General features: G+C 35.4%; 1 protein-coding gene across 2 annotated transcripts in view; it reads right to left on the bottom strand.

Moving 5' to 3' along the window:
- LOC110180486 (piezo-type mechanosensitive ion channel component-like) overlaps positions 1-24,975 on the bottom strand; it is a 323,286-nt gene that overhangs the window by 115,295 nt on the left and 183,016 nt on the right. Inside the window, exons 4-6 of one of the 2 annotated variants that reach the window (XM_086825998.1) lie at positions 5,800-6,176; positions 5,199-5,749; positions 4,907-5,143 (exon numbers count right to left, since the gene is read on the bottom strand). The exons of the other annotated variant lie outside the window; for it this stretch is intronic. Coding sequence (XP_086682124.1) covers positions 4,907-5,143; positions 5,199-5,749; positions 5,800-6,176 — 1,165 coding nt within the window. The remainder of the gene's footprint in view (positions 1-4,906; positions 5,144-5,198; positions 5,750-5,799; positions 6,177-24,975) is intronic. 2 annotated transcript variants of the gene reach the window in all.

The raw sequence follows: 24,975 nt of genomic DNA, 5'->3' as shown, positions 1-24,975 counted from the left end.
ATGAAAATTTGAAGAATGATGATTTATAGAATGATGATTTAAAGAATGATGATTTTAGGAATCATAATTTAAGGAATGCTGATTTAAAGAAATATGATTTAAAGAAATATGATTTAAAGAATTATTAAAAAATTCAGTGACTTTTTTTGAACAATTAAAATTGGAATATTATATTCAGAAACTGAAGGTTCTAGTCTCTGATCTGATCCTTATTCTTAGGAGCTTAGAATGGATTAATCTCGTAGGCTCGCTGCCAACAGCCAACTGCAGAGCTGGAGAAAACTATGTTGCGTAGTTTGGAGCGCGAGGGTATATGCACATACTTGAGTCCAAATACAGGTGGGGACCGCTTGCACCAATTATACTGGCACTTGTACTTTATACTAGCCGACCACGGCATACTGACAAGATCGGATTCTGTTCGAACGACTGAGACTCTGTATTTATACTTATATTGGTTTTATATTTATAAATGCATCAATCTATAAAGTACTGTGAGCACTCGATATTTAGACTTTGATGCATTACAGTCAGTACACTCAAGTGACCCGAATGACACGTTTGGGTTAGGTGTGAGAAAGCGCGATGGAAAATATAGGACAGATTACGAGGAAATTGACTACCGGCGTGCTTCCAGGTTGTTTGTTTGCATGTTTACTAGTTGTGTTAGCGTTAAAGTTTTTAATTTGGGAACATTATCTACGTTTCAGACTAGTGTGTACAAATCATTATAATTTGCACATTAGAATCTAAAAGGTAAATACAGTTCAAAGAGCCTTTCCACATCAGCATTTATAAGGTTATTATCGTTCTGCGATTGGCTAAGGACGGTATGTTTATTTGGAACAGTCTATTTGAATAGGAAGGTATTCTTTGACTTGCATCCACATTTAAACCGCGTAGAGTGAAAAGTAAAAAGTTCTTTTGAACAGACTCGATGCGTTTACTATGGACGCCGCACTTAGATAGGAGGAATTATAGAAGTATATAAGAATTTAGTAATATAGGGTTCATTGAATTCTTTCGACCATCGTTAAATTAATCCAAGCCCATCCCTGGATCTATTCACCAAAAACGAAATATGATCGATAAAATCAGGTTTAGGGTCCAAGCGGACGCAAAAATCAATTGAAATAATTCTTTCCAAAGAGCAGCAGTTCAGCGTCTAAGTTTCGAGCCCTTAAAGTTTAATAAGTTTACACGGCACCATGTTTGAAAATTATGAAGATCTGCTTGTAAATCCGACTGGCAGGCGACGTCCTTACATTGCACGCAAAGCTTGACGCCATCAGCGTACATTAGAACTCTGGGGTTAGTCAAGTCTTTGGGCAGGTCATTAATAAATAATGTAAATGCGGGACGCCAGATGTAACCCTTAGAACATTAGATATATTATTTCTAAAGTGGACCTTTTGGGTCCTGTCATTCAGATAACTTGAGATCCAATTAAGAAGTTCACTTGAAAACGCATTTAATCGAGTTTTCTTACAAGGAGAGAATGGTTAACAGAGTCAGATGCTTTACTTAAATCAGTATAGATTACATCTGTCTGAAAGTTATTATGGAAACTAAAAATAATATAGGAAGCGGTCTTCTCTTAATAAATCCATGTTGACACGGATAACTGATTTTCAAAAGTGCTGAAAATGAGGTGTTTAATAGTTTTTGTAAAGTTTTGGGATAGCCGACAACTTAGAGATTCCTCTATAATTGCTGGCATCCAATTTGCTACCTTTTTATGGAGAGGAATAATAATCGATTCCATCCAAGTAATGGGAAAGTGGGAGGTTTCTAAGGATAAGGTAAACAATTTCAGAAGGGGATATCACAGGGCGTCGTCACAATACCTGAGCACACAGCTAAGAATTTCATCTGGACCTGGCGAATAAACTGACAAGAGCTATAAGAAGATAGTTTTCTTTTAGGATTGGACTGAAAATTAAGTTATATTTTGGTATGACGTATGAATAGTATGAAAATCAACGGGGCTTTATTCGAGACTAGCGGCCCGTCTCGGCTTCGCACGGGCATTAAACATTACATTTAGATTTGTCAATTTTAACACATTCATAATAATAATAATAATATTACACATATTCATCCTTTATTTATTTATTTATTTTTTTCAATTATTGAGGTCATAACCCTAAAAGAAAATACATTTATTTTGTTAGTGCTTCTCTGTAAACAATATTTGATGTTGTTTTATTTTGTGGCAGCAAAATAAATTGATTTTCAGGGGCTCCGACTCGCGATAGACCAACATACAGTTGACCATGAGTTAAACATTTATTTCGCAGATCGATCCCTACTAATTCGAAGGTTTGGCCTTGGGACTTCTTAATTGTTAAGGCGAAATATGTTTTTACCGGAAATTGAAGCCGTTTAAATGGGATTGGCAGATCAGTTGGGATAATCGGTATCCTCGGTATATGAGCTAGTTGACCACTTGCTGGGCCAGTGATAATATTTGCTACTATTAAATTGTCCTTTAACTCCTTAATAAGCAGCCTCGTCCCATTACACATGTTCGGAGGGTTTAAATTTCTTAAAAGCATGATTGGGATTCCGATTTTTTACGTCAATTCATGGGGTGGCAGTCCAGAAGGGTTCAACAAATTTAAAAATTCCTGTGGATAATGGACTGCATCTTCAATATTCGTTACAGTGTCGATCGATTTGTATGTTTTTGTTTGGCCGGGGACTTTTTGAACAATCAGATTATTTATTTCATTGACAGTATCATTCTTAGGTGATACTATAGCCCGAGAACACAGCCAATGGAAGTCTCTTTCGTGCAAATTCTCGATATCAGGGTATACAGAATCTATTAAATTTTCCAAATTATGGAGTATTTGGCCTAGAGACTCATCCAGAAGAATGTCACAATGACCGCTTAAATTTGGAGTTGGAAAAATTCCTTCCCCAAGTTTTAGCAGTTGCTGTGGGAAATCGCTATCAGTGATTCCATGAAGATGAGCTCTCATACTTGTCCTTAATTTTAATGTTTCAATCGTAGTCCATATGGGAGACGATTTCAAGCATGCCCTGATGATATCTGCTCGCGTGCCTCTGTTAATAACGGGGAGAGTCTGTTGAAAATCTCCAGCAAATACAAAAGTAATCCCGCCCATTACTGCAGAGGAGTTCCTTAGATCCTGTAAGGTTCTGTTCACGGCCTCTATATGTGCTCTATGGCTCATCGTGCATTCGTCCCACATAATCAATGAGGCGTCTTGTAGTAATTTACCAATAGGTCCATTTTTGCGGATGGAACATGTAGATTGTTGTTCACGATTGACGGATAGTGGAAGTTTAAAAGTAGAATGAGCAGTTTTGCCATCCTTCAAGAGAGTTGCAGCATTCATCACAGCATCCCGCAAATGGATATATTCCTCGGACCGAAGTTTCGTCTGATTCAATCGAAGAGGCCTGACAGTATATGCAGACCTGATGCATCCGGCCAATAACGACATTCGATTCGAGCTGTAATCAATAGTTGGATTATATCTGAATGCAAGACGATTGTATTGCAGGTTTTGATCTTCTGCAAGCTGTAAGCGCGCTTCAGCTACTCTTGCCCTGTCGCGTTCATTATTTTGAGAGTGAATCAAATCGATTGCTGCAGAACGCGACTGCCTAACTCTCAATCGTTTTCTCTCAAGCCTATCTGCTCGTCTTTCTGATGATTCCTCGTTACTTACTTAGTTACTGAACCTGAACAAAAAAATAAAATTTTTATCTCCAATTCCTTATTTCAATATGTTTTGAATGTTTGACAGGAAATGCTTTGGCTGCCTGTAGAGGGCGGTAGATGTGAGGTAGTTTTTTGATATTTTTTTAACACCTTGGATTACGTTATCGTACTTTTAGTAAGGAAGCCTATTTTTTTTTTAATGAAATAAAGCCTATGTCACTCAGGAATGATGTAGCTTTCCAATAGTGAAAGAATTTTTCAAATCTGCCAAGTACTTTCGGAGCCTATTCAATTCATACAAACAAACAAACAAACTCACCTTTCCTCTTTATATAATAGTATAGAAGTATAGATATAGATGATTTAAAGAATGATGATTTAAAGAATAAATATTTAAGGAATGATGATTTAAAGAATGATGATTTAAGGAATGATTATTTAAAGAATAATTTACAGTTTTATATTTACAGATATGCATTTTTCCTCTACATCTAACGATTGTTTGTATGGCACCTTTATGATACATTTGGCCGATTTTCATAAAATTTTACAAAAAATGTTATAATAATATGAAATTGCTATAACTTACATTTGATGAAATTCAATTGAAAACTAAAAAAGATATAATTTTTAATTGTATTAATTTCTCGATCGTTCTATGGGAGATATATGATATTGTCGTCCGATTTTCATAGAATTTTACACAAAATGGAAGAATAATATGAAATGGCAATAAATTAAATTAGATAAAAAACCTGTTGAAAACCTTAAAAGTTGTAATTTTTAATTATCGATCGTTCATATGCTAGCTATTTGATGTAGCAGTCCGATTCTTATAAAATTTAACACAAATTTGTAGAATAATATAAAGTTATAATTGGTTTTCCTAAAATTTTCCGATTGTTTCTATGTCAGCTATATGATATAGTCGTCCAATTCGGCCAATTCCGTCACATATGTAAATGCACTCATGAAGAAGATGAACTACAAAGTTTTTTTTTGTTCAGATAGCTTCAAAACTGAGAGATTAGTTAGCGTAGAAACGGCAGACGGACAGACGAACATGGCTAGATCGAATCGGCTGTTGATGCTGATCAAGAATATATATACTTTATACGGTCGGAGGTGACTCCACTTCTGGCAATCATTACTTGGTCGAATATTCAAAAAATGTTTTAAAATATTACCTAAGTATATGTCAATACATACCATCGTAGTCCTTAATAAATTTACCGTTCACTTTCTCTTTTTGCACTGTTACAAATTTTGGTAATATATCCGGTACTATAACTTTCTCATTGATATTTTCAGAATTCATTATTTTTAATAGCATTTCTCTTGTTTTTAATTTGTTTTTTTTTAAGACGTAAATAGTTTCATAAACAACAGTTTCTGGTGTTAAGTAACATTTTAATTCAATTTTTAAGCGTATTTCCAAATCTTTTCCTATATATTTTTTAAATCAATAGGCGAATGAAAAGTGATAAAATATTCTACTAACCCATTTTTAAATCATCTAATAAACGTTTTTTATCCGGAGGTGACATGTTCCACAAAGTTCTTGAGTTTGCATCAAACTTAATTGCAGTAATATCCATTGCATCATACAATGTTATATGATCTGACGCATAATTATTACGGAAGCGATATTTTAAGCCTTCATAATCTGCATCGGAAAAATTATAAATACCAGAATAGGTTTGAGACACGTATATTGGTTCATAGTTGCTAATTTTTACTGTTATATCAGCCTTTGTAGGAGTATTATGTTTACCCACAGTTCCAACTAGAGCAAAAAGAAATAATGGGCTCCATACTAGGGTTACGAGAATCAATATAATAGTTCCACCAGTTAAGATTTTCACATATAAAGCCTTAGGTTCAGCACGTAAGACAGGAAAATCAGTATCCATCTGTCTATAGCAACGAACAATAAAAACCGATTGAAAAATGTCCTCCATTTTAATCCATTCCATAATTGTAAGAGTTGTGTCAATGCATACCCAATCTAACATTGTTCGAAAAATATACAGAAATGGTATCTCCATATACCTAAGTAGTATATATTAGTATTACAACCAATAAAGGAAAAACTTACTTACACTTTAAATGCTATATAATTAACTAACGAGTATCCTTTGGTAAAAACATTTCCCAATATACGTTTTGGGTAACCACATCGAATTTGGTATGCAGATAAAAGCATATGAAGACATTTTATTAAATAAAACAAAACAGGTGCTGTTTCCCCAAAACTATGCGCCGTCATATAAGGAACCAAAAAGAACATCCAAATATGAATTCCAACAACAGTAATGTAATGAAATATAATTTTATATATCAAAGCTTTTCGAAGATAGATGGCACGCTCAATAACAATAGTTATAAATTGAACAATCAACATAATTACAAAGCTAAATGGAACTTTGTTTCCTTGAATGTATGTCTCCAAAACGCTAGTGCTATATTTGTACCGATACTGAAAAATAGTTTAAAATATGTACCTTTTTTTTATTATATTTGTATTTATACATCACGGTTTAAAATTGAAATATAGTGAAGGAAAAATTTACGCTCTTTTAAACTCTATATTGTGACGAATTATTTATTGCGCCTACTCTGCGTATAAATATACTAATGTATATTACATTTTAAATACATAAGTAAAAGATTATTTATAAATTATTTTATTTTTATTTTATTTATTTTTATTTTATTATTAATAAATTTTTTAATAAAAAAAAAATAATCTGTATTGAATTGAGTTGGATCAAGAAATAACTTTACTGAAGGTATATATATAGGCTGCATTCGTTGGTTTCGGGTCGTTTGTTTTTTCCGTCTGTTTACGTTTTCGTAAGAGGTCTGTAGCCAAGCCTATTATTAAAACTAGGAGGATGACGATAGATCTATAGATAACAGGAGCTGACATTGTTGCTTTTCTTCTTAGTTCCCCGATCACTTTTGTGTTGATGATGTTTAGTTCTTTGACGATTCGAAGTGAGAGAACTTCTCCAAGTTTCATTTTTTTTTCCCATGAGTTGGAAAACTGGAGGTTCTGGTGCGGCTATGTTGATTTCTTTTGACTTGTACGTTACTTCGACAATATTAACCGTTGAGTTTCGGTATTGTATAATAAAAGAGCCATGTAGTTTAAGCTGCTTCCCATCTAGAGAAACTGGTCCATTTAAAATCCTTCAGCAGTGCCTGGCAGTATTTTCTCAATATCGGGTATATGTTTATTGTTAATTATCTTACATTCTGGTTAGCAGTAAGAATAACCGATTTTCGGGAACAAGTGTTCGAGTGCCCCGACAGGGATGTGGATACAAGTGCGATAGGAAGGGAGCGATCCCGAGCGATCCTGGAGCGCACGTGTACGTTCCCATGAACCCTCACTTGAAAAAAGGGACGGGGGTGGAATTGAAGAAGGGTGCTTCTAACGGAAAAATCCACGCTCTGCTCGATCGCGGAGCGCGCGTGGACTGTCACCCACAATCCTCCCTTTAAAAAGGGACGGGGTCTTAAGGAAGGGTACGTGATTTGGAACGAAAATTCCACGCTCGGATTGAAGGACGTTCACCTGCGATGCTCACCTGAAAAGGGACGGATGTGATTTACCTTGAGAGATACTAGAAAAGGTTATTTGTTTCCAATAAAAAGACAGTAACCCGCAATCGCCCCCTTGAAAAAGGATGAGAGGAAGCGGATTTTCCCACAATCATTCCATATGGAGTTCATCGAATGCGTGTGATGACATATACAATAAGCTTATCTAAATAGGGATGGAGAGTGAAAAGGATAGACTTGTAACGGTTTCACAGCGAAGACGGGGCTCGTATTAAAAAGGATGGAAAGGTAAGAAAATTTCAAGTGTTTGCTATACATTTTCTGATTTTCGTGGGTCTGCGTATAGACTAGTTGAGTACTAAGAATCACTTCTAGTTGGCGGTTTGAACTATCCAGAGTAGAAAAATTGATTCAATTTGTAAAAGTTTATACAAAATTCATAAACTTGAAAACTACAAAAGTACAGAAGTGCAAAAGTCCAAAAGTGTAAAAGCACAGAACAGAAAAAAAAAATAAATAAAATTAAATTAAATAAAAATCAAAAAACAAACAACAATCAACAAAAACAAAATCATCATTATCATCATCATCATCTTCATCTTCATCATCATCATCAACACCATCACCACCAAAATGTATGCCAACAACAACAACTACAACAACATGCAAGGAATTTTCTGTAACTCCTGTCAGCAGAACATTCCCATTAATGTGAAATGGCATTACCATGTTCGCACAGAACAGCACAAATATTTTGCTACCCGACCCCTAGATGGACAAGTAAAACAAATTATTGATGGAACAAGGGACGTATCCTTCAATATATGTTTACGAATGAGGGAACAGCTCTAAGGATTCCTGGTGAATTTTTGAATGAAACGGGCCAGGCGCTGCTCCCTCATATTGAAAGAGTTTTCAGTTTCCATACAGCGTCAAAAATAAAATTTGAGCTGTTTGCGGAATACATGTTAGTTAAAGAACATGAAACGCAAATAGAAATTAAATCGTTCCAAAGTAATATGAGTTTGGTTACGATATCATCCAACTTATTTGATTTATCCGATTCCCATACGGATAGTATTTATCCGATTCCCATACGATAGTATAGTTCCAAGAGAAGGACAGTGGATGGACCCTAACACGCATACTTAGGGTGGAGTTGAACCTGCTGCAATGTGTTCCTCTCAAAGGATCGGAATATTTCGATCTACCTGCACGCCTTAAAGCCCGTAGAGCATGCATCAATGTACAGAACAAGGATGTTTTTTGTTTTAAGTGGGCCATCGTATCCGCATTGAACCCAAAGGAAATGGGAGAGCGGTGTAGTGTGTATGATGTTGAAAACAGACAAAATAAATGTATTCGTCAAACAAAACCTTCACATAAGTCTTAATGTATTTGGGTATGGCGAAGATAAGGACACTATTTTTGGACCCCTATTTACAAATAGAACTGAGAAGCAGCATCATGTTAATTTGCTATATCTGGATGGACCAAGCACCGATATTCACGGACATTATGTGTGAATCAAGAATATTTCCGGGTAAGCACACTCAAAAAAAAAAAATAAATAAATAAATAAATAAAAAATTAAATAAAATAAATAAAAAAAAAAAATACAAAAAATATATATAAATATATGGTATGATGATAATTGAATAATTCAATTTTTAATTGTTAAATTCCAGCCTCCTTCCTTTCCTTCACAGTTAGGAAAAAAAAGGAAATAGGCGATGGTTCTGCAACAAGTGCCTATCCTTTTCAACGAGTAAGGAAAGGGCTCACCGGCACTCCGAAAGATGCAGCAACGTTGTGAGTCAACAACCGAAGGAAGGGGAAAATTAGGTCAAATTCAAGAATTTCCATCGCCAGCTGGAGGTGCCCTTCGCTGTGTATGCAGACTTCGAATGCATACTTGAGCCCACAACAATAGATGTAAGTGAAAAAACCCAATTAGTAAATAAGCATGTCCCGATAGCCTTTGCTTACTAAATATATAAAATGTTCATTCGACCCCTCTTTAGAAAAATTTGTATATAAGACCGGATTAAATGTCGGGCGCACTTTTGTAGATAGTTTAACATTCGATTTGTAGGCTATATACCAAAACTACATGAATTATGTAGTACCACTCCAAATGAGTCCACAGGATTCATATGATTTTGACGAGGCCCTCAATTGTCACATATGTAAGGGAATTTTAGGTAGCGATAGAATCAGGGATCACTGTCATTTTACTGGGCAATTTCAAGGCGCAGCACATAGTGAGTGCAACCTTAAATATAAGACAGGAGATTTTATACCTGTTTTCTTCCACAACCTATCCAAATACGATTCACACTGATAAAGAAATTAAAATAATTTCTTTGAATAAGGAATTATTTATTTCCATATCAAAATATATTCCATTAGGAAAAATAAGATGTAAATTCGATTTTTAGGTACCATTCGCTTCATGCTTTCTAGCCTAGACACACTTTTAGGAAATTTAAATAAAGGGGATTTCAAAGATCTTCGAAATCAATTTCCAGACATAAAAGATTTCTCTCTACTTCGTAGGAAAGGTATATTCCCATATGAATACTTGGATTCTGATCAAAAATTATTAGAAACCTCTCTCCCACCTCGGGAAAAGTTTTATAGTACATTAACAGACTCAGAATGCTCTGAAGCTGATTATCTTCATGCCTTTCAGGTTTGGAGTCAACTCAACTGTCAAACACTTAGAGATTATTTGGAACTCTACTTAAAGACAGATGTTTTATTGCTCACAGACGTTTTCCAGAACTTTAGGGCTATTTGTTCAAATATCTACCAACTCGATCCTGCCCATTATTATACAATTCCGGGCTTGTCATGGGATGCGATGTTGAAAACTACAGGAATATCCCTCGATATTGATATGATAACATATATTCAATCTGGAATTCGAGGCGGAGTTGTTCAAAGTAGTCATAGATATACCAAAGCTAACCACAAATATCTTGAAGATTTTGACCCGAGTAAGGAGTCAAAATATTTAATGTATATGGATGCTAATAATTTATATGGATGGGCAATGTCAGATGCACTCCCTTATGGAAATTTTAAATGGTTGAATCAACCAGAAATAGAAATGTTTGATATTAATTCTATTTGTGAGGAAAGCGAGTATGAATATATTTTAGAGGTAGACTTGAAATATCCATACTCGCTTCACGACGAACACAATGACCTGCCTTTCTGTCCCGCAAACAGACTCCCTTCAAAGACTCCAAAATTAATAACCGATCTTACACTATAAAACTTTAAAGCAGTGTATAAATAATGGCTTAGAGCTCAAAAAGGTACAAAGTTTCCTGAGTTCAAGCGAAAACCTTGGCTAAAGAAATATATAGGGCTAAAATATTTTCAAGAAAGACTTTTTAAAGCTTTGAATAACAGCGTCTACGGAAAGACTATGGAAATTAGTTAAAGCGCAAGGACATAACAGAATGGGAAGCCCCACCTGTGGGTTCTCAAGGTGGGCGTCGTAGATTAGCCAGGTCCAATTTTCATAGTGCAACAAAGTTTAGTGAAAACATGTATGAAATTCAAATGAATAGATTTCATAACGTTTGTGATAAGCCAACAGTTATCCAAATGGAAGATGTATGATTTTCACTTTTCATACATATATGAAAACCAAATTTTAAAATTCACTTAAACTAAACTATATGGATACAGATTCATTTATCTACTCTATGAAAACAGAGGATTTATATAGTGACATTCGTAAAGATGTTGCTTTAAAATTTGATACATCTGAATATCCAGATCAATTGGCTAGGCTATATAATTTCCAGCAGTTTAATAAGAAACGCTTAGGGTTCTTCAAAGATGAACTGCAGAGTAGGTCAATGACAGAGTTTGTGGGTCTTCGCTCGAAAATATATCCCTACACAGAAAAATAAGGGAGTGCGTTTTTGTTTGGAGAAGATTACTTTTAATAATTATACAAATTGTTTGTTTACAGAACAACAAGAAAGTGATAGCATGTACATGTTTAGGTCGAGAGAGCATGAAATTAGTACATTAAAAATTACAAAAATTACTTTAGATAATTAGGATGACAAAAGAATAATAGGTGATGATGGAATTTCCACTCTAGCAATAGGACATTATAAATAAGTTCGTGGGGAAATTGAGGGCTGTATGACAGCTCAAGAAGCAGATTAAAGGGTTTGGCTTAGCCGAATGTCTGCTCTGAAAAACATCCCAAATAATGAGGGTGAGAGAGTAACTCTCAAAAGAAAATAAAATGGTACTGAAAGTGCGCTCGACAAATTCGAAGAAAATTTAATTTGGCATTATATTTCAATGGAAAAATGAGAGATCCGAAAATTGTATTTAAATAAAAAACTTCATTTTTTATGTATTTCTAGTATAATAATTTATTTAAAAATACGTTAAGACTAAAACTAAATTAAATCTAAAGTGTATAAAATATTAAGATAGGATTAAAATTGAATCAAAAGAAAAAAATAATAATAAATAAAAATAAATATTCAAAGGAAAACATTAATTTGCTTGTGTCTTTATTTCATTATAAAATTTCAGAGTTATTTATCCAGCTGTCGTCGGTTTTCGGGAAACCTAACCAACGTACAAGACATCATTTTCCTTGTCTTTTAAGTACCTTCTCAATTAGGTAGGTATTGGGAAATCTAGTATTTTTCAGCTCTTCCTTATAGAATCCACCCTTAATAGGATTTCCATTTAAATTTTCTAATAGATATGTGGTTGGTTATGTATTTTGAACTTTGTATATCCTAAACATTTCAATATTCCAATTAGGAGTGTACGATTTTCAAATATTCCCTAATATTTCGAAATTCGAATACTGTTACCAATTTTCAGTTTGCTACCTGTAAACATATTATTGTATACCGTTCCCAAGATGTGTTTCTCAATCTCAGCGTTCACACCGATAGGAGCCATTTCTATAGTCCTGTGTATTTTGTTGTTGTAAAAGTTAATTAACTTTTTGTAGATTTCAACCCACTTATAGCTCCCGTTGTAAAAAAAGTCTTTCCACATAAGTTATTTTAATGTTCTGTTGAATCTGTCAACAATTGAAGCCTTTAAAGCACTAAATGTTGAATAATGATTTATTTGTTTCGATTCATCAAAGACTTAAATTGTTCGTTAACAAACTCTTTTCCATCATCTGTTTGTAGATGTTTTGGTACTCCACGCCCAGATTTAAATATTTTCTCCATTGCTTCAACAACATCTTTTGCAGCCTTAGATTTAAGTGATTCACCCCAGAGAGAATGTGTCAATTACTGTTAGTAGGAACCGATATCCTTTAGTCGAGTCAGAGTACTTTCCCATTTCCACCGGGTCAGCCTGCCATAACGAATTTATTCCTTTTGTAATAGCCCTCTGACGTAATTCATTAATAATACATCGGCTAATCGTTATCAGATAAAAGGCTATCAAATTATTACAAAAATCTTATTTTTTCAATAATATTTGAGACAACAAACTCAAGTCTCTCTAATCGATCTTCAATATCTGTAGTTTTCTCATCAGGAATACTAACAATTAAGTCTTTTTGATGTGAAATAATCGAATCCCTCAGCCTCTTTACAGACTTGTCGACATATTCCTTTTTGGCTATATCTATAGCTTCTTTGGGAATCCTGTCAGTTTTTACACGTTGAATATTCAAATTACCCTCTGTATCAGTATCAAGTGTCGCAAGACTAACAAATTGAAATTTTGTAATCAATGATATTAAGGATACTCTCAACTCATGAATAGCTTTATGAACATGTCTGCGTTCTCTTTTGGGAAGACACCATTTTTTATACGCCTTTTTTGTATGTTAAAGTTTCCATCAGTATCTAGGTAGAGTCCCGTCTCAGTTTTCTCATATTGTTTTAAATTATTAGTGTTCTGCTTTTTATGTATATAACATCCAAACTTGTCAACGGTCATGATGAGTATAATCTCATCTGAATATTACAACATAAATATATACTAAATTAGATTATAATTTTAGCTCCAGATCATCTGTATTATAATTGTTTGGAAAATGACGGAATATTAAAGAGTGTAATCCGCTAGTGAGTTGCCAGTTTTGACCATCCTCGAACTCAATTGTATTATTAATTGACCAGAGTCATTTTTGTATGGTCCATATGTTTTATCCAAAATATGATCTCTTGCTAGTTCACTTACACTAAAATTTTTTGAACTCTCTTCAAGCACTGGTGGTGGAGATCCCATCAATGTTGATGTATGGGGGGAGGTTTGAGTTGTGTGAGCAGTCGCTTGCTTTGATAATATTGATTGATGTGATGATCAGGTGGTGAGAATGAAGAATCATTATCTATAGCTGATTGGGAATAAAATTGATCGTTCTCGTCTATCTCATCCCCACCAGAAATATTGTCATAATCATTATCACTTTTTAATCTCCAATCCAATGGTTTGTATGCATCATATTTAGGTTTTGAATTTTTTGTAGCTGCAGTGTAAAATGTTAGTTTCCTTTTTTTCATAAGCTGAGTTTTATTCTCTTTGTCAAATTCAAATTGACCATTTTGATTGTCTCCCCCTGTATTGGTCAGGAATTTTTTGTTAATATAAAATTATTATTATTATTAACAAGTTCAATTAGAGAATCAGTTATAGGTTTAAGTGTTTCTTCCAAACCCATAATATTCTGGGCTTCAAATTGTTTTAACTCTGAAAGCTTTTTTTAATACGCTTTTATTAGTTCGGGATGTATGTATGTATGTATGTAACGGAATCTTTAAACACTATTTTCAAGGGTTTCCAAATATCTGATAAACTTGAATTTTTGCATACTGTTCAAGGACCGATAACAATGCAACAATTTGATGAAAATTTATCATTATTCTGATTAGAATCGTCAAGATTGATAAATTCTCTTATAGATCCTCCGAAAAAGAGTCAGAGAGACAGAGCTAGCGTGCGATCTGCGCATGCCACGCGTTTATAGGTACCCACACTAAAAAATAGAAAATAAATAATAGTTAAAAAAAAACTAAAAAAACACGTTTTTTTAAATAACCGAACTAAAAAGAAGAAAAAATTTATAACTACAAACAAAATTATTAATTTCAGAGCAATAGAATATAATTATAAACAAGATCAATAAATTCAGAGTTAAAAGCGTGGAGTGCATCCGGAGACACGGTAGTATCTCGCGCCAGGTACTTGTTATTTTTTTCTATAATTAATTATATCAATCATTGTTTTAACATGTTTTCAGTTTGACTATTGCTGTGAAGTTGTCATTTGACTGATATACATAATGCTGTCACTACCCTTCAGGACCAAAATACCCCTTCAGTTCCAAAATTCCTTTCTTGTCCGATTCCTGGTGTCATGTTCCAAAAACAAAAACAAATCTCATGGGTTTCGGTAAGAGAACTCCGAAACAATGTAGGCAATGACAATTCTACCTGTGTTCGGATACTGCCGAACAATTAATTGTTGTTTTCGAAGGGATTCGGAGCAGCGGTTCCGAAATTAGAATGAGATAATGAAAACTATTATTTAACGAAAAAAAAGAATCGATAGTCTCGTTGTTGAAATCGATTTTTTCACAGCTCTAATGACAGTTGAAGTATTCACAAGTGTTTTGCAATGTAATTTATTAAATATTATTAAAGGGTGACTTATTTGTATTCAGTTAATAAATTCATTTCCGGAATTGCTTTTAAGCCTGGACTCTTTTTTAACCTAGACAGTGTGAACGTAAGGCCATTATATATCCAGTATTTATTTACTTCTTAATTGGTGTGTATAATTATGAAAAATATTGTCAATTTGATTCTAACATACATATGTATATACATATGTATTTTAATTATAGATTGACGAGGCAACAGCCGGAAGGAAAGACCCGTAACATACGTTTAGGGAATATGCAAGAAGTTATGCTAAGAAAACTTTTTGTAATCTTTGAACAAATTATAAAGTTTTTTAAATGAATAAATAAATAAAAAAATAAATTATATATGGCGTCAAATATTTACTATGGGGCGGGGGCTTCCGGGGATCTTCTACATGTTCTCCCCTGGGATTCCTATCTGAATTTACTCTAAATTCCCCTACGATTCCATGGTGATTCGACCTGGATGATTCATGATGATTAATGATTCCCGGAAAGTTCCTCGGGTAGTCTGAATTCAGGTTTTATAACGCCTACTATATGGAAAATCCTGGATGGCTTATATGATTCAGACCTGAATCGTAAAGGAATGGCACTGAAGGGTAAGCACAACGTTTAAATATATACACACGTGACGAGATATTCTACAGCTGCACTGTTTGTAAATATCAGATATTTTCTTTTATATTTTATGTTCACAGAAATACATTTATCATTGTTTGTAACAATAGTTAAACATGTATTTGGAGAGACATTGTACAGTAAAACTGTTATTTGTAGGATTTTTCTATATTTTCATAATTCTCCCCTACAGATAGTTGCCCTTAGAAGAATTGCAACATTGATTATAGGTGCACCCCACGCTTTTAACTCTGAACTTAGTGATCTCGTTTATAATTATATACTATTGCCCTGAATTAAATAATTTTGTTGGTTATTATAAATTATTTTCTTCTTTTTAGTTCGGTTATTTATAAAAGCGTGTTTATTTTTTTTTTTTTTCTTTAACTATTATTTACGTTTTATTTTTTAGTGTGTGAACCTATAAACGCGTTTTTTTTTTTAAATTTTCTAAGCTGTCAGTTATTTTTCGTATTTTAGTTCGATTAATCAATTTTGGCGGACATGCAATTATGAAATATCTTACGAACTATTTTGTTTTCTTATTATTTCATTTAAGGCCTCTTTGTTGCATGGGGTTTTTCCTGTTAACTTTGAGCAATCAAGTTCTTCAATGCGAATACCGTCTAAGATTCTTACACGACTATGTGCTACATAACGTTGTCCATCGGGAGATCGCGCGCTAGCACTGTCTCTCTTATTCCTTTTCGGAGGATCTTTAAACGAATGTATAAATCCTGACGATTCTAATCTGGATAATGAAAATGCAAAGTTTCAAGTTGATCAAATATTTGAAAACCCTTGAAAATAGATTCCGTTACATGCATAAATACATCCCGAACTAATAAAAGCGTGTTAAAAAGGATGGAAAGGATAAGAAAATGTATATATGTACACTAGTTGAGTCCGAAGAATCACTTCTAGTTTGCGTTTTAAACTACGAGAGTGGAAAAATGTAATCAATTGTTGAAAATTTTATTCAAAACTTAAAAAGAGAAAAGGTACTAAACATTAAAACTACAAATGTGCAAAAGTGAAACAGCGCAAAAGTGTAAAAGTACAATAGTATAGAACAAAAAGCAAACAACAAAAAACAAAATCAGCATCTTCATATTCATCATCATCATCAACACCCTCAAAACCTAAATGTATACCAACAACAACATCAATTACAACAACATGCAAGGAATTTTCTGTAACTCCTGTTAGCAGAACCCCCCCATTTATGTACAATGGCATCACCATGCTCGCACAGAACAATACAAATATTTTGCTACCCCTAGATGGACAAGTAAAGCAATTTATTGATGGATGGAAGGGACAAATCCTTTAATATATGTTTACGAATGAGAGAGCGGCTCTAAGGATTGTAAGGATTGCGAATTTTCGTATTAAGTGCGCCACAGTCCTCAGTTTCCATACAGTTTCAAAAATAAATTTTGAGCTGTTTGCGGAATACATGTTATTAAAAGAATATGAAACGCAAGTGGAAATTAAATCGTTCCAAAGTAAGATGACTTTGGTTACGATATCATCCAATTTATTTGATTTATCCGATTCCCATACGGATAGTATAGTGGACCCTAAGACACATACTTAGGGTGGAGTTAAACATGCTTCAATGTGTTCCTCTCAAAGGATCGGAATATTTCGATCTACCTGCACGCCTTAAAGCCCGTAGAGCATGCATCAATGTACAGAAAAAGGATGTTTTTTGTTTTAAGTGGGCAATCGTATCCGGATTGAACCCAAAGGAAATGGGAGAGCGGTGTAGTGTTTACAGTGTTGATATTAAATCAACCATCATGCACACAAACAACATCAGGATCGATTTTACTGGGTTGACATTCCCAATAAAAACGGATAGAATAAATGTATTCGTCAAACAAAACCCTCACATAAGTCTTAATGTGTTTCGATATGACGAAGAAAAGGACACTATTTTTTACCCCTCTTCACAATTGGAAGGGAGAAGCAACATCATATTAATTAATTATATCTTGATGGACCAACCACCGATATCCACGGACATTATGTGAGGATTAATAATATTTCTGGGTAGGCACAGTCAAAAAAAAAAACAAAATTAAAAATAAATTTAAAAAAAGAAAAAAAAATAATGATGTATATTTATGTATATATATATATATACTAGCTATACCCTGCCTCGTTTCTCTGCGGCATATTGTGGTTGCACGCATAAGAAAAAAGTCAAACAAAAAAGAATAATTTTCAAAATTTTTAAAATATTTGTTTTCTTTTCTTCAATCCTTATCAGAGTTTCATTGTAAATTCATTCTGTCTATTCCATTATCATGTCAGAATTTTCTAGACGTATTGAAAGTTCTTTAGGGGCACGGGAAAACGCCAAAAAAAAACTGATATTTTCGCAAACGCAGATAAGCTATCAACATCAAAAGTAGACAATAACCGACCTGAACCTCAACGCATCTTGTGTCAAAATTGGGGCTTAAACGGTTCAGAACTTTTTAAGTCTAGAAAGGAAGTAGAAAGCTGGATAAATAACTCTGCAATTTTATAATGAAATAAAGACCCAAGCAGTTTTATGTTTTCCTTTGGATATTTATTTATATTTTTTTTTTTTCATTGATTCAATTTTAATCTTATCTTAATATTATATACACATTACATTTAATTTATTTTTAGTCTTAAAATAAGTATTTTTAAATAAATTATTATACTAGAAATACAGAATAAAAAAATGATGTTTTTATTTAAATACAATTTTTGGATCTCTTATTTTATCCATCGAAATATAATGCCAAATTAAATTTTCTTCAAAATTCGTCGAGCGCACTTTCAGTATCTTCTAATTTTCTTTTAAGAGTTCCTCTCTCACCCTCATTATTTGGGATGTTTTCAAGAGCAGACATTCGGCTAAGCCAAACCCTTGAATCTGCTTCTAGAGCTGCCATACAGCCCTCAATTTCCCTACGAACTGTTTTATAATGACCTATTGCTAGAGTGAAAATTCCATCATCACCTATTATTCTTTTGTCATCCTTATTATCTAAAGAAATTTTTGTAATTTTTAATGTACTATTTTCATGCCCTCTCGACCTAAACATGTACATGCTATCACTTTCTTGTTGTCCTGTGAACAAACAATTTTTATAATTATTAAAAGTAATCTTCTCCAAACAACTTCGTTTCACTCCCTTATTTTTCTTAACACATTTTTCAGGCTCGCTACCTACACCCGCTGCTGTGTAGGCATACATTTGCGAGCATTCTGGCGGCGAATGCCTTTGCGAAGAGATGCCAGACTTTTCTGCAATTGATTACTCCTTTTCAGTATATTCTATCGAAGGGAATCAGAGACTAGTATGTGAGTCCGCTTCTGGTAACTTTGGCCACCTCACCAACCTTACCGGATTCCACATTCGGCCTTCCTGACTCTTGATTCGACCCGAATGGTTTCATATACTCTACAACTGTCTTAGTCCTATATGGCCCTTCTCCTTGTCCTATTCTTTCCACGTCGTAACGTCCATGATTATTGACCTTGACTACTTTATATGGTCCTAAATACTTTCCTTTTAGCTTCAAGCCTGTCCCGTATTGGGTGCGTTTAATAGCAACTAAATCGTTAAACCAACACCCTGGATTTTCCTGGCTCAGTTTCGATACCAGCGGGACCACTATCTAGTGCATTCTACCTGTCCGTTACCCCTGGGAACTCCTGTCGCGATAAGCAAGTGTTGTATTCTCTCCTTTTCGCAATACTCCTTAAACAGGTGTGAAGTAAATGCAGCCCCTCGATCTGACACGATTCTCTATGGGTTACCGAAAAGAACGGATTGACGCTCCAAACAACTCAAAACTTCTTCAACCCCAGTGCTCCGTGTAGGGTATAACCATACATACTTTGAAAAAGCATCGACTATGCCGAGAATATGGTTATAGAGCTTCTTGGTTACCTCCATCGGGCCAACATGGTCAATATGGTATGTAACCAACAGCTTGTCCCCTATGTCTATCGGAGTCAAAAACCCTTCCTGCTTTCCAGCTTTTGTATTCACCAAAATACACTCTACACAGCTCTCGACAATCTTCGCTATCTTCTCCTTCACCTTGGGAATGTATTAAGACTTCTCGATCAATTCTTTAGCCTTTTTTGATGAAAAGTGTCCTTGCTTGTGGGCGTTTCGTATTATTTAGTCTTCCATAAGCGATGGAACTACAAGCAACTCCCTTTTCGGATCTTTAAATAAGATTCGATTCGATACACAGAAATCTTCAAACTCTTTCGTTTCGACAACACTCTTCACGGCCTTGGTCCAATCATCTGATAGCTGAGCTTCTCGCACACGGTGTATTAAGCTATCTGTCACAGCAAAGCAAAACATCCTGCTCAACGCATTTACATGTCTCATCTTGTTTCCTGACCTATGTACAATTTTATAGTCGAAGTCTTGAAGGTACATTGCCCATCGCGAAACCCTGAGCGGAATCTCTTTCTTTCTCATAGTCATGGCAAACGCATTGCAGTCTGTGACTATTTTAAATCTTTTTCCAAGAATGTAGACTCGCCACTTTACCAAAGCTCCAATAACTGCAAGCACTTCGAGTTCATAAGAATGGTACTTCTCTTCGCACGGCTTGGTCTTCCGACTCATATAAAAGAATTGGGTGCCACAAACTATCTTCCTTGTCTCGCTGAAGCAACACAGCTCCGAATCCGAATTTTGAAGCGTCAGTATGAATTTCCGTTTCGAGTGAAGGGTCATACAACTTAAGAACAGGCCCATTGATGAGCGCTGTTTTCAATTTATTGAACGCTTCAACTTGCTTTTCTTTGAACTCAAACTTAGCTTCTTTACGTAATAGATCAGACAATGGCTTAGCAATCACGGCATAATTTTCTACGAACCTCCTCAAATACGAAGTCAAACCTAAGAACCTTTGGATTCCCTTTGGATTTTATCTCGAGGGATCGGAAAATTTGCAACCGCTTTTGTTTTCTCCTCGCCTGGTTGGATTGTCCCCAACTCCACGATATATCCTAGGAAATTTACTCTGTTCTTCAATATCTGACACTTGCTCCAATTTATACGCAAGCCACTTTCTTCTGCCACTTTCAATACTCCCTTTAATTTCTCTAACCCCTGTTCTACACTTTTACTAGAAATGATCACATCGTCCATGTACACTACTGCATCATCGTTTCTTATTAACTCTCTAAGAACGGCCATTATAAACCAGGTAAACATTGCTGGCGAATTTGTGATACCGAAAGGTACAAACATGAACTCATACTGCCCATTCATAGTTACAAATGATGTGTACTTTTGAGATTCTGGAGACACAGGAACATGAAAGAATCCATTTGTCAAATCCAAAGTTGTGAAAACCTCTTCACCTTTCTAAAACGCAATCCATGTGTGCTGTTGGGAAATTATTTCTGACTATCTTTTCGTTCAGTTTCCGGAAATCGCAGCATAAACGCTTCTTCCCATTCTTTTTATTTACCAAAACAATTGGCGAAGCAAACTCTGACGTACTTGGTTTGATTATTTCTTCCCTAAGCCATTCCTGCACTTGATCATCCACTATCTTTTGATCACAATAGGCCAAACGTCTTGGATGTTGAAATACCGGCAACTCATCTGTCAGCAAAATTTTTATCTCCACAGGTGAACTTTGGCCTCTCTTTGGTTTGTAATTTTCCATCAATAACTGTACTTCAACAGCGACATTTTCCCTTAAACGATCCAATTTCAAGCTTGACTTATGATCTTCGGTACTTAACATACAAAGGCTGCCAAATTCGTTCATAAGCTGCATACAGGAACTTTCTCTTCCCTGAACCTCTGCTGGCTGCACGCTTTGAACTCTCTTTGAAAACACGGTTCCTTTCTTTGTGACCATCATGTCTACATTTTCTAAAATTATAGTACCTAAAATTGCATCAAACTTCATGTCTTCATCTGGAATGACGTGGAACTCGATCCACATTTCTATGCCATCGATACTAACTGGTGCTTTGAAACTGCCAAAAGTCAGCACCTGACTTTCTCCAATTCCAGTCAAAACTCTTTGCCTGCCCATCAAACTGCCAACGCCTACATCAAGTTTTAAAAATACAAACCTACGCATCAATCACAACTCTGCTCCGGTATCTACAAATCCTTTGAATTCAACATTCGAACAAAATACGGACATTACTTTTAGACCACAAGATGCACGAGAATGCTTCGGAATTATTTTCTCCGCCTGAACCACATTAGTTCTATCTTCCGTTTTGACTTGAGCACCTACATTACACTGCGCTGCTCGATGCCCTGGCTGATTACACTTGAAACATTTCGATTGTACTGGACAGTCTCTCTTCACATGAGGCGGATCTCCGCACCTAAAATATTTCCTAACCGAATCTGTTGTCTTTTCGTTGACCGACTCTTTAACTACCTTACTGCTTTGGGGAGTGTACTTGTTGTCTGGCTTATACGAGCTCCTTGCTTCCTGGTATGCTTCAATCTGCCACTTCAACTCTTTGAGATTTCTAGCCTGAAATAACATTGATTTATTCGATCTAGCATCTGGTATACCTTCTACGAAGTACTTGATTAGACTTTCACCTTCCAACCGTATAGGCTTAGTTATCTCCATTAAGGCATATAAATACATTTTGGCTGCTCCACATAATAGCTGTTTTGCATAAACATACTGCTGCAAAAGGCTCAACTCTACGGTAGCTGCACAATCTTCCATCTCCTCAATCCACAAATCTATATTTGGGACACCTGAGCCAGAAAACTGAGAAACACTTCCTTCTACATCTTTTAAAGTAAACCACGATCTACATTGCGAAACTTGGCCAATTTGTTGGTTGTCTACTCTGTTGTGGTGGGTGGTTGGTGTGGCAACTGTTGACCTAAACTGTACGGGCTCACCCTCCGTCTCTGACTCACCCTCATCCATCAACCCAAAATGAGTTAGCAATCGTTGTTGTAATTCAGCTTTCAATCCGGTTGTATTCAACTGCAGCACTGACAGTATCCGTCGCAATTCTTCCACTAGCAATGCCAAGATCTCGCTTCTCTCCATTTTACAAAAATATCCTGTTGAAAGTTACAGTTAATATGATGACAAAATTGTGTTTTAACTCTAATTCTTTTCGATACAATTGTAAAAAAAAACTAACAACCCAGCTTTTGCATCTTCTTCTTCACACATACATACAATCAGACTGTTACATAGCCTGCGACGACCCTGTTTCGCCTCGTGCTGTCTCGTTTCTTTTCACGTCCACCGCCTTCTGTAGCGTTCGCCATCTTCTTCTTCACACAGTTACCTGCGACTCCGCAATGCCTCCAATTGGAATCCAATTTTTAAGACTTGCAAAACCATGTGCCTTTGCTGCTCCGTGCCCTATTCCGCTTCGCCTCTGCTTGTCCAACTCCTGATTTTCTCTAGCTTGATCTGCTGCTGATCTTCGTTTTCCAGCTCTCTTCCTCCAACTCTGTGTTCCTTGAACGCCACCAATTGTCCTGCCTTTCCTCGTCTTCCTTCTGATTTCTCCAGCCAATCCGCTGCTTCTTGAATCCTTGCTCTTTACCAGCATGATTCGATGTATCTACATTTAGACGCCGGCACTCGGTTTCGTAGTCGTCACTCCCTGCTTCCGTCTCACTCGCCCATGTGTGTGTCTGCTTTCCGCCTTCCGAAGAATTTCTTTACGCCTTGTGATGAAATTCTTTGCGCGTCTATTGCTGTCTCTGTCACTCGGTGACCGTTTTGCTTGGCTTTTCCGAACTCTTAACCAGTTCCAAATTGTTCCAAATTTGTTATCCACCTCACTGCACAATGTTTCTCGTTGACCAAATTGCGTGGCTTTTCCGAACTCTTGACCAGTTCCAACTTGTTCAAATTGTCATCCACCTGCCAGACTTTTCTGCAATCGATTACTCCTTTTCAGTATATTCTATCGAAGGGAATCAGAGACTAGTATGTGAGTCCGCTTCTGGTAACTTTGGCCACCTCACCAACCTTACCGGATCCCACATCCATATAGTTTAATTTAAGTGCATTCTGAAATTTGGGTTTCATATATGAGTAGTGAAAATCATACATCTTCCATTTGGATAACTCCAACACTATAAAACCAAGGTATGTTGGCTTATCACAAACGTTATGAAGTCTATTTATTTGAATTTCATAAATGTTTTCACTAAATTTTGTTGCACTATGGACATTGGACCTGGCTATTAAGTCCCTCGCACATAATCCCACATTGGGGACCAACAGGTGGGGCTTCCCATTCTGTTACTAGGCGAATGTCCTTGCGCTTAAATATATTTTCCATTGTCTTCCCGTAGACACTGTTGTTCAAAAGCTTAAAAAAGTCTTTCTCAAAATTACTTTTAGCCCTAGTCCTATGCTCTGTGTTCATATCAATATATTTCTTCAGCCAAGGTTTTTGCATGAATCGCGTTATCAACATATTCTTTGATGACGATGTCTGCGTTCTCTTTTGGGAAGCCACCAGTTATAAAGGCTTTTTTTGTATATTAAAGTTTCCATCAGTATCTAGGTAGAGTCCCGTCTCAGTTTTCTCATATCGTTTTAAATTATTAGTTTTCTGTTTTTCATGTATATAACATCAAAACTTGACAACGGTCATGATGAGTATAATCTCATTTGAATATTACAACATAAATATATACTAAATTATATTATAATTTTGCCTCTCGGAGCTCTTCAATTAAAAGTTAAAGTCGTTCCACTAACTCATTCGGATCGTTCCAGTATACATAATAAGGTTTATTCCTCTCAAGTGACATGAAACCACACCCGGTTACGTTTTTTTTTATCGCGTTTGAGTGTAGACTTGGTGAAGGGTACATTAGCTATTTGATAATTTGAGAATATTTTAATGCTCTCGTTCCTTTCACTTGTCCGTTTGTTAGAAAATTTCTTCTGCAGGCATTAGTTTTTAGTAAAATTTCTCTATATAGCTCCAGATCATCTGTATTATAATTTTTTGGAAGATGATGGAATATTAAAGAGTGTAATCCGCTAGTGAGTTGCCAGTTTTGACCATCCTCGAACTCAATTGTATTATTAATTGACCAGAGTCATTTTTGTATGGTCCATATGTTTTATCCAAAATATGATCTCTTGCTAGTTCACTTACACTAAAATTTTTTGAACTCTCTTCAAGCACTGGTGGTGGAAATCCCATCAATGGTGATGTATAGGGGGAGGTTTGAGTTGTGTGAGCAGCCGCTTGGTTTGATAATACTGGTGATGATTGATGTGAGTGATGATCAGGGGGTGAGAATGAAGAATCATCATCTATAGCTGATTGGGAATAAAATTGATCGTTCTCGTCCACCTCATTCCCATCAGAAATATTATCATAATCATTATCACTTTTTAATCTCCAATC

Source organism: Drosophila serrata, unplaced genomic scaffold (genome assembly GCF_035046125.1).
Source record: "Drosophila serrata isolate PLE 108 unplaced genomic scaffold, ASM3504612v1 contig_123, whole genome shotgun sequence".
Lineage (NCBI taxonomy): Eukaryota > Metazoa > Arthropoda > Insecta > Diptera > Drosophilidae > Drosophila > Drosophila serrata.
The sequence above is the reverse complement of the archived record's forward strand: the minus strand, read 5'-3'. Positions and strand labels throughout refer to the sequence as shown.